General features: G+C 43.1%; 1 protein-coding gene across 1 annotated transcript in view; it reads left to right on the forward strand.

The window, feature by feature from the left end:
- SMARCA5 (SWI/SNF related, matrix associated, actin dependent regulator of chromatin, subfamily a, member 5) overlaps positions 1-15,000 on the forward strand; it is a 53,595-nt gene that overhangs the window by 32,820 nt on the left and 5,775 nt on the right. The window contains exons 12-20 of the mRNA XM_026647840.2: positions 4,229-4,350; positions 4,440-4,592; positions 5,758-5,890; positions 6,924-7,072; positions 7,296-7,415; positions 7,651-7,761; positions 9,774-9,887; positions 10,114-10,236; positions 12,657-12,789. Of these exons, the coding sequence (XP_026503625.1) occupies positions 4,229-4,350; positions 4,440-4,592; positions 5,758-5,890; positions 6,924-7,072; positions 7,296-7,415; positions 7,651-7,761; positions 9,774-9,887; positions 10,114-10,236; positions 12,657-12,789 (1,158 nt within the window). The remainder of the gene's footprint in view (positions 1-4,228; positions 4,351-4,439; positions 4,593-5,757; positions 5,891-6,923; positions 7,073-7,295; positions 7,416-7,650; positions 7,762-9,773; positions 9,888-10,113; positions 10,237-12,656; positions 12,790-15,000) is intronic.

The raw sequence follows: 15,000 nt of genomic DNA on the forward strand, positions 1-15,000 counted from the left end.
GGGGGCTGAGGAGGTGAGTGGGCGAGCAGTGGCGGGGGGTAAGTAGGCGAGCCGAGGGGGATGGGGGGCTGAGGGGGCGAGCAGTGGCGGGGGTAAGTAGGCGAGCCGAGGGGGATGGGGGGCTGAGGAGGCGAGCAGGCAGGCAGTGGCGGGGGGGCAGGTGAGCCGGAGGGGTGGGGGGCTGAGTAGGCGAGCCGGGGGAGGGGTGGCTGACCTATTCTACTGATCTGGTCTGGCTCCCATCCCCTCTCCCAGGGGCGGCTCCAGGCACCAGCAAAACAAGCAGGTGCTTGCGGTGGCACATTTCTAGGGGCGGCATTCTGGTGCCGGCCATCATAGGCGCCGACCCCGGGGCATGGGGAAAAAGTGCCCCCGCCACCCTAGTTTGCCACCCCAGCTTGCCTCCGCCTACTCCCCTGAGTGCGCTGCTGCCGCTCCGCTTCTCCTCCCTCCCTCCCAGGCTTGCCGTGCGTGAAACCGCTGTTTTGCGCAGCAAGGCTGGGAGGGAGGAGAAGCCGAGCGGCAGGGCGCTCGGGGGAGGCGGCGGAGGTGAGCTGGAGCTGGGAATGGTTCCGCGGGGGGCCCGCAGGAAGCAATGGGGGGGGGGGAATGCAGCACGCCAGGGGAGGAGGCAGGGCTGGCGATTTGGGGAAGGGGTTTGGAAGGGGTGGAGTTGGGGCAGGGCCAGGGGGAGAGGGGCACGAAAAAAAAGGGGGGGGGGCGGCCAAGATTCTTTTTTGCTTGGGGCGGCAAAAATCCTAGAGCCAGCACTGCCCTCTCCAAGGGTTGCAGCTGTCTGGAGGTGCCTGCCTTCCACGCCTTCCTCATTCACACCTCATTCATTCAACAGGGCAATTGATTACAAAGTGGGGGGAAGATCTTATTGTACTTCTAGCAAAAAGACATTTTTCTTTTACCTTAATTATACTACCTTAAGGGCCCGCTATAAAAAATTACTGAGGTTCAATACTGCTGTTTCGGTGGGGTGGCGCTGGGGAAGGAGGGTTTGATTCCACGGGGCAGGTGGCGCTGGGGGTGTGTGTTTCGGCGGCGCTGGGGGGGGGGGGGGGGGGGTTCCATGGGGGGGGGGGGCGGCGCTGGGGGGGTTTCTTTGGAGTAATATGGCCCTCGCCGCTTTACGAGTTGTGCAGGCCTGTACCAGAGACACTATTTCAAGCCATAGCAGGCATCATTCAGAGCCTCATGTAGTACCCGACACTACGGACACTGGCCCTCCTCGGCCACATGGCAGCCTGTACTTACATGTCAGGCATGCCAGATTCAGGCCACTCCAAGCGTGGCTCATTTCTGTGGTGCGATAGGCTAGACTCAATACTTATGTTGCCACAACAAGTACTCCAGTCCCTCCAATGGTGGCTCAACCTCCATACAATGTGCGAGGGAGTTCCTTTCAACAGCCCACCTTGACCCTAATTACGGACACATCATCGTTGGGTTGGGGGGAACACCTGGGCGACCGCCAGACGCAGGGGCTGTGGTTGCAAAACAAGCTCTCTCCTCATCAATATGAGGGAACTCAGAGCAGTGTGATCGGCGTGCCAAGCGTTCCAGTCCATACTACAAGGCCAGTGCATGGCAGTGATGACAGATACCATTGCCTTGTTTTACATAAACAAGCAGGGGGGGAGCACATTCCCCTCCCCATGTCAAGAAGCCCTTTAACTTTGGGAGTTCTGCATAGCTCACTCCATGCACCTGGAGGCGTCCTATCTTCCAGGAGTGCAGAACGAACTAGCAGACCACCTCAGTAGCTCGTTCTGCAATCACGAGTGGTCCATCTGACCGGATATCATACACTCCATCTTCCAAAGGTGGGGATTTCCCCAAGTCGACCTGTTTGCCACCAGAAACAACAGGAAATGCCCGATGTTCTGCTCCTTTCAGAACCACAGCCTGGGCTCCCTCTTGGATACGTTCCTACTACCCTGGGGAGACCACCTCACTTATGCCTTCCCGCTGGTCCATCTCGTGCACAGGGTACTACTCAAGATCCGCAGAGACAAGGCGAAGGTAATCCTCCTTGCTCCAGTGTGGCCCTGTCAGCACTGGTACCATGCTTTTGGAGCCGTCAGTGGTGACCCAATAGCTCTACCACTATGCCCCCAAACTAATCACACAGGACCATGGTCGCCTTCACCACCCAGACCTTCAGTCCCTCCATCTCATGGCTTGAAAGCTTCATAGTTAAATCCAACGGAGCTCCTGTGCTCAAGTCCTGTCAGGAACGTCCTCGGTAGCAGGAAACCATCCACCAGGGTCACTTATCTAGCCAAGTGGAAAAGGTTCCCATGCTGGTGTGAGGAGCATCATATACCTCCTTACAGGCATCAGTTCCGCTCATCTTAGAGTACCTCCTACACCTGACACAATAAGGCCTTGCACCATCCTCTATTAAAGTACACCTTGCAGCCATCTCGGCCTTCCACTCGGGAGCGTCTGGCTGTTCCGTATTCACCAATCCCGTGGTGGGGCGTTTCTTGCAGGGGCTGGAAAGGTTATACCCACATGTTCGTCAGCCAATACCTGTGTGGGACCTTAACCTGGTACCCTGGTATTCCTGGGTGTCTGGCTGGTGAATCTTGCCCACATGCTCAGGGTTTAGCTGATCGCCATATTTGGGGTCGGGAAGGAATTTTCCTCCAGGGCAGATTGGCAGAGGCCCTGGGGGGGTTTTCACCTTCCTCTGCAGCGTGGGGCACAGGTCACTTGCTGGAGGATTCTCTGCACCTTGAAGTCTCTTTAAACCACAAGTTGAGGACTTCAGTAGCTCAGACATAGGTCAGGGGTTTGTTACAGGAGTGGGTGGGTGAGATTCTGTGGCCTGCATTGTGCGGAGTTCAGACTAGAAGATCATAATGGTCCCTTCTGACCTTGGAGTCTGAGTCTATTATCCAGGCTCATGCCCCTCCCCCCCTTTGAGTGATTGGCAACTTACTCTTTGCTCTATTTGTCCTGGAAGGTGGCCTTCCTGGTTGTTATCACATCAGCTAGGAGGGTGTATGAGCTGAAGGCAATAACTTCTGATCTACCTTACATGGTCTTCAAGGTGCAACTCAGGCCTCACCCGGCTTTTCTTCCCAAGGTGGTGTCTCATTTTCATACCACCCAAAGATATCTTCCTGCCCGTCTTTTATCCCAAGCCTCACATCAGTGCCCGGAAACAATGGCTTCGTTCACTGGACGTTCAGAGGGCGTTGGCATTCTACATCGAGTGCACTAATCCGTTCAGAAAATCGAACCAACTATTCATGGCAGTTGCAGATTGGATGAAAGGACTCCCGGTCTCTTTTCAGCGTATTTTGTCTTGGATCGCAGACTGTATCCACACATGCTATGAGCTGGCCAAGGTCCCAGCTCTGCCTATTACGGCACACTCCACAAGAGCTCAAGCTTCTTCAGTGGCATTTCTGGCCCAAGTCCTGGTACAGGAGATCTGCAGAGCAGCTACTTGGTCATCGGTGCCTATGTTCACCTCTCACTACGCTATCATCCATCACGCCAGAGACGATGCAGCCTTTGGCAGAGCGGTGCTCCAATCAGTGGTTCCTTGACTCTGACCCTACCTTCAGGGGTAGAGCTTGGGAGTCACCTGATTGGAATTGACATGAACAAGCACCTGAAGAAGAAAAAATGGTTACTCGCCTTCTCGAAACTGTTCTTCGAGATGTGTTGTTAATGTCCATTCCAATACCCACCCTCCTTCCCCATTGTCGGAGTAGCCGGCAAGAAGGAACTGAAGGGGGGTCGGGTTGGCAGGATCATATATTGAGCGCCATAAAGGCACCACTCCAGGAGGCTCCACGGCAAACCCAATGGGTGGTGCTAAGGGAAAACTTGCCGACGATCGTGCACGCGCCGCATGCACACCTGATTGGAATGGATGTGAAAAATAGACGTCTCGTTTGACGTTACGAGAAGATAACCTTTTTTTTTAGAACTTTAAATGTCAGTTTTTTAATACCTTTTCTTAATCTAGATTAGATTTTTTAAAATTACCTGAAAAATATTACTAAGAATGTATCAGTTTATCAGTTTCTCAAATTTTGAAAGAAATGTATTCTTACTAGATGCTCATATTGATTAATTTTTACCAGTCATCATCTTGTTCTACAATCTTATGTTTAAGAGTAACCCCCCCCCCACTAGTGTTTATATATAATTATTAGCTATTTATTTGTTGAACAGTTTTACTTTTTACTTCTAATAGGCTCACGAGTACTAATCTTTAGTCAGATGACAAGAGTACTAGACATCTTGGAAGATTACTGTATGTGGCGAAATTATGAGTATTGTAGATTGGATGGACAAACACCTCATGATGAGAGACAAGTGAGTGTTAAAAATTAAAATAAAAAAAATTAAATAAAATTGTGTACTCAAAATATACAGTTGCATTGACGACTATCTTATTTCTGCAGGATTCTATTAATGCATATAATGAACCTGACAGCTCCAAGTTTGTGTTTATGTTGAGCACGCGTGCCGGTGGTCTTGGAATCAATCTGGCTACTGCTGATGTCGTAATTCTTTACGATTCAGACTGGAATCCACAAGTAGATCTTCAAGCTATGGTAAGAATTCCAAGACAGAAATATCATTGTATATAAACTAGTTTTTCTTACAGAACTGCCATACAAATGTATATATGTGCATTTCATGGTGCCCAGGTTCTATATATACTTTGGTCCACTTTAATTCAATAGTGCAGTCTTTTTTAAAATTAAGAATGATTTCTATGCTCCAAGAGTAGTTGACATTAAAAAGGTCACAGCAGTTAGGTCAAATTTGGCCTAAAACTTAAAGCCTTAATCTGTCATTGGACAGATTGGAGTAATCACTTCACTATCCTCTCTTGAGTTGAATCAGCTTTTCTGTTACTAACTTGCATTATAAGGGTGCACATGCTTAATCTTTACATCCAAAAATGTTGCATCTCAGTCTTTGATCTTATGGAGAGAACAATGTATTGACTTACACATTACAAACGAGAGCTAATATTTTTAAAACTTTCATATTAAAGGTATAAATTATAAAATATGTACAAACCGGATCTCTGTGTGCACATTGGCATGTTGAAAATCTGAGGATTTCAGCCAGGCTGCCGATATTTTCAGATGTGCTTAATAAAGGTTGTTCAAAAGAATGACACAACAAAGGCGTAACAAGAACCAACGGATGGAAGTTAAAGCCAGACAAATTCCAGTTGAAAATGAGACAGTGTTTTAACAGTGATGGTTCAAAAGATGAAACTGTCTTCAAAGTAAGACTTGAAAGCAAAGTTTCTCTGGAAGATGCTTTAGTCGAACACAAGTTATTAAACTCAATATAGGGATAAGTGGGTGAAATTTTCTGAGTTTATATACAGGAGGTCAGATTAGATGATCTAGTCTGATCTCTTTTGGCCTTAATATCTGTGAAATATTTGTTAAAATATGTACCATGTCTTTTAGACAGGAATCTTAAGCAAAGTGTACTGTTTTCTGTGCAAGAGACCTCATTAACTAAGCTTATAGTGCCAATAAAAACTTTTATGAGCGGCCATGTCAACTGGATTTATGGAAGGATTTTAACCTGAAATGTACAGGGTTTTTTTTATTTCATAAACTAGTATAGCGATAGCTACTCTCTTAAAAACTGATTTAAATTCAAGCAATAATTGTATGTATTTATATTTCAATGCAAACACTTTACTGTGTTGTGCTAAATGACATGGGTATTTCACAATTTTCTGCATAGGACCGAGCACACAGAATTGGCCAGACAAAAACTGTTAGAGTGTTCAGATTTATCACAGACAACACTGTGGAGGAAAGAATAGTGGAAAGAGCAGAAATGAAACTTCGTTTGGATTCCATAGTCATTCAACAAGGCAAGTGTATTGAGACAGCTTTTCTATCTTCGTACTTTGCTATTTCTCTCTTTTGCCACTCCCCTTTTTTGCACATGTAAATTCTGGGTAAAATTTTGCTGCCATTGAAGTCAGTTGGCATTTTGCCATTGACTTCAGTGGGGCCATGAGGTCATATTCTGTTCTTAGGATGGAAGGGGATGATAAATTTCTTAAGTTTGTTTTTTTCTTGTGTGGCAGTCTTTCAGCATAACACTGGTTACTGCATTATGGAATGACTAGGGCATCCCAGATGGCTAAGAATGAGTATACTTAAATAGAAATGTAAAAAGTGAAAACGCTTTAAAGAGGGAAGTGTAATAATAAAGTTTCATTTCTGTGTCTAGAGTAATGGAATAAAAGAGTAAGGATGATGTAACTCCGTACATTAGCCTCACTCAGGGGTTTTCAAACTTCCTTGCACCGCGACCCCCTTCTGACAACAAAAATTACTTCATGACCAAAGCGTGACCAAAGGAGGGGGGGACCAAAGCGTGAACTTGCCCAAGCCCCACTGTCCCAGGTGTGGGGGCCAAAGCCTGAGCTTCACCGTTCTCGGCAGGGGGGTCAAAGCTGAAGCTCAAGGGCTAACTTTTTCGTTAGTCTAACTTGAAATCAATTATTTTAAAAAAGTACCATAGCTATTGCTGTCATGTTCACAGGGAGATGTGGACTTGAAATTGTGAAAATGCTGGCCAGGAATGAGAGGCTACTTGGAAGACTTAAAATCCAGAGTCTGTTTTTTGATGGATGTCATTAATTTGTATTGCTAAGCAAGAACCAGTCCTTGCTTAACTATCTAGATTTCTGTCAGGAAAACAAACCAAAAAAAAAAAAATTTTTTTTTAAATGTTGAAAATAGTTCTTGTGACTGACTTATGAATGGCCTGTGACAAACATAATAAACAAGGAGGGAAAGGAAGTGTTCTTTCTGTTCCTGACACAATCCAAGTGATTGGCCTAAAATCACTAAACTCTGCAATAAGGTATTGTCCTCCAATATTTTTATCTTCAGGAAGACTGGTGGATCAAAATCTGAATAAAATAGGAAAAGATGAAATGCTGCAGATGATTCGACATGGAGCTACGCATGTGTTTGCTTCAAAGGAGAGTGAGATTACTGATGATGATATTGATGGTATTTTGGAAAGAGGTGCAAAGAAGGTGAGGTGCAAATTAAAGAAACCTGAAATGTGTTTCTACTTTGGATAATTTGAATAACATTACAAATGCAATTAAAATTTTTCAGACTAAAATTTACATAGTAGATCAGGTGTGTTTTTTGGCATTAAGATCCGTACTAGTAAGTCATTTTTGGAGTGTGTGCTTGTGAATAAGGAGGAGCTTTTTTTTTGAAAAGTATTACTCATTGATAACTTTTTTCCAGACTGCAGAAATGAATGAGAAACTCTCAAAGATGGGTGAAAGTTCACTTAGAAATTTTACAATGGATACAGAGTCCAGTGTATACAACTTTGAAGGGGAAGATTATAGAGAGAAACAAAAGGTAATATCTGAATTCGTTTTGGAAGAATTCACTGGTAGTATTTGTATACACTTACTGAATGTTACTGGTTTGGTGAACATGATATACATAATATGAGGGTTCCTTGCTTGTTAAATTTGTGGAAGGCTATTATTGTTCCAGGTACTTTAGTTCTAGTTTTGTGTAAAATGTATACTTTGTATAAAATACCTTATAGAACTTGAGGTCTCTTTAATTTATGTCTTTAATCTTACAGATGGCATTCACAGAGTGGATTGAGCCACCTAAACGAGAAAGAAAAGCCAACTATGCTGTTGATGCTTACTTCAGGGAAGCTCTTCGTGTCAGTGAACCAAAAGCACCGAAAGTGAGTTGACTTACTTTAAACCAGAAAATGATTGAACTGTTCAGAAGACAGACTTATCTTAACTTGATTCCAACTATAAATCAATTCGTACACTTCTATAAATTTCCATCAGTGGAAAATTTTTGTAAAATAAATGAATGGTGTATATAAAGGCATTTTAAAGATGCAAACTGGAGTGTTCAAAGGACTCCCAACATAGGACTCATGGAGGGAGAGGAAGATTAAAGGGAGAATGAGATCTTTCAGTCAGGTGGTGGAAGATAAGGACAAGAGAGGGTGAGAAGTCTAGAATTAAATCTACTTAGTTATTTAGAATCTATCTTAAACTTTTTCTCAAGCAATTCTTTGGCCTTCCCAGTGGTCCTACTTAAAATGTTTTATTATTCATCTGGTTTCTAACTTCTTAAACAATCCAAATTACATTTGATGTGCAGTGTTATCCTTTTTTCCACAATACGAACAGTAACTTTCCTCATACAGTATTCTGAAGTAGTGTTTTGTTGTGACTGTGTGATGCTCCTAACTGTGCACAAGAGCTCGAGTACCAAATTGTTAAAAACCATGGCACAAACCCCACATTGTTGGTAGTTTAAAATTTAGATTTCACCCACCAACTTCAGAGTCTTATGGCACTTTAACAGCCTTAAAATGGAGTCACAAAGTCTGTCATCCCACACAGGTGAGCATGTCTCTGTGAAATATGGCCCCTTACACCAAAATTCACAGCAATATTTAAATTACTCCTAATCCCAAAGGACCAGTCACCTACCCCAGGTCGATTATGCTTTAGGTCTCATCAAATACAACACTTGTAGCCAATCCTATAGTAAACCATATGAAGACTTCCTAAATACGAAAAGGAAATTAGTTATTTACAAGGTTAAAGCAAATAAACATAGACACAAAAGTGCGTTAGTCTTACCTTTCAAAAGATAATAGAGGCTTCTATAATCAGCATGCTCTGTTCTTTAGGGTTAGTCTAGGTTAAGCAGCTGGGATATCTTGCTTATGCCTAGAAACACCTTGCTCCCACAGAGTCCGAGCAGCATGGAGATCCTTAGTACCTTATGGTTTTTATCCCCTCCTGGCATGCTCTGAGCTGCAAACTCGGCTGATGGGAGGAGTCCATTTTCATGACTCATCTTCACGGGGGGAGGAGGGCAGAACAACAATAAGAGTCTTTAGTCTTTTTGTTGTTGATTTCTCATAAGAACATAAGAATGGACATACTGGGTCAGACCAATGGTCCATCTATCCCAGTATCCTGTCTTTTGACAGTGGCTAGGTGCTTCAGAGGGAATGAACAGAACAGGCAGTCATCAAGTGATCCGTCCCCTGTTGTCCACTCCCAGATCCTGGCAGTCAGAGGCTAGGGACACCCAGAGCATGGGGCTGTCTCCCTGACCATCTTGGCTAACAGCTGTTGATGGATTCCATGAACTTATCTAATTCTTTTTGAACACCATTGGAGTTTTGACCTTTACTACATCCCCTGGCAACAAGTACCACAGGGTGACTGCATTGTGTGAAGAAGACTTTCTTGTGTTTGTTTTAAACCTGCTGCCTATTAACACAAAAACCAGTGGTCACCCAGGCTCACAATACAACCGCTCAATTATTACATTACAGTATGGAGCACGGATATTATAAGTAAAAGATTAATGCATGCAGCAACTCAGGCATTCAGTAGAGTTGAAATACTAAACACTTTCTTACAATTCTAATACATATTTTATCAATATTAACCTATAAGTGAGCCAGACAGATTCCAGCTATGTATCTTTGTGTCCAGTCACGAAGACCTTGGCAACAGCTGGCACCTGGTCTGCCAGTGTCAGTCTCCATTGTAAATTCTTAAAGGTTCTTGTGTATATTCTTATACAACCAAAGCTCTAGCTTCTGATGAACTAAAATTTAACCACTTTTTTTTTTTTTAAATTACATGGTTTCTGAATGAATGTAACTATAAGCAAAGTGAATTAAATGTAAAGTATATCTTTGGTTTTCTTTAGGCTCCACGACCTCCAAAACAGCCTAATGTTCAAGATTTCCAGTTCTTTCCTCCACGTTTGTTTGAACTACTAGAAAAAGAGATTCTGTATTACAGAAAAACTATTGGGTACAAGGTATTAAAACTGCTCTTACACAGTATGTTCTCTTCTGTCTTGAGAAACTTTAATTACGGCAATTAAAAATATTTTAATGATGGTGACACTGTGTCTGCTGTTTTGTCACTCATAATTTAGATGGAGTACTGTTGTTTTGCATGCTGAAAAATCAGCTCTTATCTGGAGAGTTCTAGTTAACTTCTGTGAAACTGAAATGTAAAAGCTGATGAAATTTCTCTCTCAGGTACCTCGTAATCCAGACTTGCCAAATGCAGCCCAAGCACAAAAGGAAGAACAGCTTAAAATTGATGAAGCTGATCCCCTTAATGATGAAGAGTTAGAAGAAAAGGAGAAACTACTAACACAGGTATGGTCATTCTCTTAAAATAACCTCCAGCTCTACATTCATTTGCTTTATCTTACAGATTGATATAGGAAAAGCCAGTTGACTCTGTGGAATAGACCACCGGTTCTCAAACTGCGATTGTGAATCTGGTTCTAGCATCTTTCTCTTCAACAGATATTCTGATACAAACCAGAATGAGACTTGGAGAAATTCGCTCCAAGGTGTCACAGGCCTTGTTGGATCCCCTGCTGGACACTCACCATGCTACTGTATTTGGATCCAAACACTGGATCCTGTGGGCATCTAAGCCCACTGAGTCTGAACAGCATCAGGGCTCTGCCTCTTGCCTCTGTCTCTCCCTCATATCCCTTCTCAGACCCTGCAGTCCAGCTGCCCTAGGCCACAAGACCAGTGCTGACCCCTACCCTCAGTCTCCCCAGTAGCTTAAGCACATTTTTTCCCAGATTACCTCCAAGAACTTGGAGGTTTGAAAAGCCTTCTTAAACGTGCCCCCCCCCCCCCTTGCATAGAGACTTACAAACTCATACAATAACCTTCCCTCCATTGTCCTCACCACTCTAAGAGTTTGTTTTAGGCCAGTTCATTGAGTACCCAGATCCTTCTCTCCTGCTAAGCCTTCAAGCTCTCTCTCACCTGTTCAGGTCCAATAGTAAAATGGTTTGTCTAGCTCAATGGCTCTTTTATCAGCAACTGTGAGCACCTCTTCCTTTGTTCTGTTCTGCTGGGGAATTTCTATTGCCCCAACTCCCTCCCTGCAGACAACCTGGAATAACATTCCATGTTAACAATTTATTTGTTGTCCTGTAGCTGCTTTGTGACAACATGACATGGTTTGTGTCAGCAAACAGCTGATTTTAATATACACTGAGGGTTAGTTATACACTGAATTAATTAAATCAATCCAAATTTATCAGTTTTACATAAACAGATTCCCCAAACTATCATGAGGCAACAGGCGAAGAGGGGGAATTTGGTACTAATAAACATAAAGTCCTACTCATGAGAAGGAAATAAACTAGATACAGAATGGAGGATAAATAACTAAGCAGATATATCCATTAAAGCAAGTTTAATTCAGCTTCTAAATAATGTTCTGATATTACTTTTTCAAGTAACAAATCAAGTGAGCTGTCTGTAAAATGATGTGGCTGGCTGAATATTATCATTTAAAAAAAAAAAAGGTAAATAAAAGTTAAGAGGGGGGAAAAAAATGCTTTAAACTCAAAACACCCAATTTGGTACTCACCAGGTTATAATCTGGTAGCCGTTGGGGAATAACCGTGTTTTTTTATAAACCAGTTTAGTTCCTAGTGGATAAGTATCCTCATCAAGGACGTTTACTACTGACATTTATTTAAGCATTCTTTGCTGTATAAGGGTGGGCAGAAGCCCACCAGTTCAAACCTAGAGCTAATCTTTCTGTTAGGGCAAAAGCATTTGTGCATGGGAGAGATGTAGAGACTATTCTTGCAAAATGGACTGGGTCATGCTAGATGATTTTTAACATGTATTTTGTGGTTCTGCTATCTATGACCGATGGAGCTGTTAAGAGTATCAGCTTCTGAGGAGGGAGCTTATTCCCTTCAAAGAATTTCCATGGATGCCTTTATAAGGGGAAAACCTTTGAAGGTGGAGGAAGGGGGTGTTTGATTAATTAGGACCTTGAAATGGAAAAAGAAAAATGAACTTGGGACTGGAGAGAGAGGCAATTGGGGATAATGTTTATAATTCTGGGATCCTCCTATGCAACAGTATTGGGGGGAGGGGGAGAGTGGGAGTAACCTCTCTCCCCACCTCTGCTCAGGTGGAGAAAATGTTTTCACATTAGCATGAAGCAAACTGTACCAGTAAAGAACAGATTTTAATTCTGCTGTGTTTTGTTGTTGTGCTAAGACAGTGATTAGCAACCAGTAGATTTACTCCTGGGGTACGCAGAAGTCTTCCGGGGGTACATCAACTCATCTAGATATTTGCCTAGTTTTACAACAGGCTTGCAAAGTCAGTACAAACTAAAATTTCATACAGACAATTACTTGTTGTTCTGCTCTATATACTATAGATTGAAATGTAAATAGAATATTTATATTCCAATTGATTTATAATTATATGGTAAATAAAAGAAAGTAAGCAGTTTTTCAATAGTAGCGTGCTGTGACACTTGTGTATTTTTGTCTGATTTTGTAAGCAAATAGTTTTTAAATTAAGTGAAACGTGGGGTACACAAGACAAATCAGACTTCTGAAAGGGGTACAGTAGTCTGGAAAAGTTGAGAGCCATTGTGCTAAGGCATCTAGAGCCTTGTATGTGTTTCTTTAGTATTTATATTGAAATTAATATCTTGGTGGGTTTTTTTTTTTAAATGAAGAAAACCCAACACAGTTAACTAAAAGATGTCTATATTGCTGCTTATTGCTTTCAAGGGATTTACCAACTGGAATAAAAGAGATTTTAACCAGTTCATCAAAGCTAATGAAAAATGGGGCCGTGATGATATTGAAAATATAGCTCGTGAAGTTGAAGGAAAAACCCCAGAGGAAGTAATTGAGTATTCAGGTAATTTTCTCCTTGAATGATGTGAACATATAACTAACTTGTAGTGAATGGTACCTGATGTATTTTGGCACTTTTCCAGTTTGAAATGCCTGTAAACATACTAATTTTTTTTTGCTTTTGAGGAGTTTAGATAATGGCTCTTTAAGATATGGTGAAATAATTGATATGATGTTGGAAAAGGACATGGGTGGTTTAGTCACGTATAGCCACTCAGTAGTTTAAAGCTGCACTGAGATTGAAATTAAGGAGAGTTGGGTACCTAGGCGCTTTTGAAAATCCCAATAGGCACTTGTCTGCATCTTTTGCTTAAATACTTTTATAAGTCTGGCCCCTGGTCTCGAACAGTTTTAGACATCAGCCCTCCATCCTTCTTGCCCCAATCCTAGTCTGCCTCGTATTAGTAGCAATGGGGTGTTGAGTTGCATCTCCTGGGCAGAGGCAGCTGTGTCCTGTGGGTGGGGAGAGAGTCCTGATCTGATGTATCTGAGGGAGTGTGTAGCAATAGGACTTTTCTGCAGAGATTGCCCATAAGCTTTTATAGCCATAACTGGCCAGCAGTGCTGAGTAGGAGAGTGTCTGCTGACTCCCTGTCCCCTCTGCCTAGTCCAGTTACTTGCTCAGAGTAGGTAAACTGGCTCCCTGGTTCCAAGTCCCACCCCCCACTTTCCTGTTACAGACACCATTTTTCTCTTTTCCTTTGTTATTGTGAATGTTCACATGAATGATGTGGGGGAAGTGAAGAGGAGAAATGCTTTCCTCTCTTTTAATTTGGAATGGGGGAGACTACCTGTTCAGATCTGTCCAATCAGGACAGCTCCTCATTCTGCTCTGATGAACCACAGGAGGCTTGTTGGAAGATGATGCAGTCCTAGAGTGGAGTGGATAGGCCTGCCCCTGTGGCACCTTCAGCTGCAATTCTCTTCTCTTCTCCCTCTGACCAACCCCCTCTTTAGTAATACTGGCTTTGGACATGGTGGGAAGTAGACTTGCGGATGAAGAGAGACCTCAGGCACAGAGCTGTCCATCCCACTTTGAGGAGACTGTCATCTTCTGGCAGACATCAGGTTTGCCAGAGGGGAGTCCCAGTTTGATAAATCTGACAAGATGTGCCAGAATGGAACTCTTGCTGTATTTGGGTTATGACTTAAAGAAACTGGAGGGACAGGCGTGTCTTGTGTGCACCGAAAGCCCTCCATGTTCTATCACTTCCCCAGTGTTGCCTACGTATATAAGGCTTTTGCATGGTATGCAAGTGGGGGAAGGCATGGAAGTGGTGGTGATCCTGTTCATGACCGGGTAGGGAGGCCAGTCTAATACAGCCTAGATTACCCTTTAGTTTGTCCCACCTGTCATGTTTTCCTGGCTTTGGGGAAGAAGTGGGCCAGACAGTGGAGCTCCACAGCAACACATTGCCTGTGGATCATCTAGCTAACTCTGCTTGGGTGAACCAGGGGTTCACTCTGACCTGCTTCTCACTTCCCATCTAACAAGGTTTTTAAACATTGGTAGACGTTTGAAAGCTTTAGTTGGTAGGAGAATAGAGGCATGATAGATGTGGGGATCTGGGAGGAGAGCATACCAAGCAGTGGGGCTGTGGTTGGGAGCAACGGTGGTGACCCAAACTTTATAGAGAGCTCTCAAAGGAGGGGCCCTGGAGGGTGGGAGTGAGGAGAGGCAGGGTCCAGAAGAAGGGACTATTTGTGTAATCTTGACCAAGTAACGTTACAGCCCCATTCTTATAAAATGGGACTATTTGCCTGTGTTTGTAAAGCACTTTAAAGTTTCTGTGAGAAGTAATGAACCAGGTGTTTAAATATTTTATTTTAGTATGTCATTGTGCAGAGGCGGTCAAAAAAGCAAACAGGATGTTAGGGATCATTAAAAAGGGGATAGAGAATAAGACTGAGAATATATTATTGCCCTTATATAAATCGATGGTACGCCCACATCTCGAATACTGCATACAGATGTGGTCTCCTAATCTAAAAAAAGATATACTGGCACTAGAAAAGGTTCAGAAAAAGGCAACTAAAATGATTAGGGGTTTGGAACGGGTCCCATATGAGGAGAGATTAAAGAGGCTAGGACTCTTCAGCTTGGAAAAGAGGAGACTAAGGGGGGATATGATAGAGGTATATAAAATCATGAGTGATGTGGAGAAAGTGGATAAGGAAAAGTTATTTACTTATTCCCATAATACAAGAACTAGGG

The sequence above is a fragment of the Terrapene carolina genome, unplaced genomic scaffold (assembly GCF_002925995.2).
Source record: "Terrapene carolina triunguis isolate 2854851 unplaced genomic scaffold, T_m_triunguis-2.0 Scaffold66, whole genome shotgun sequence".
Classification (NCBI taxonomy): domain Eukaryota; kingdom Metazoa; phylum Chordata; order Testudines; family Emydidae; genus Terrapene; species Terrapene triunguis.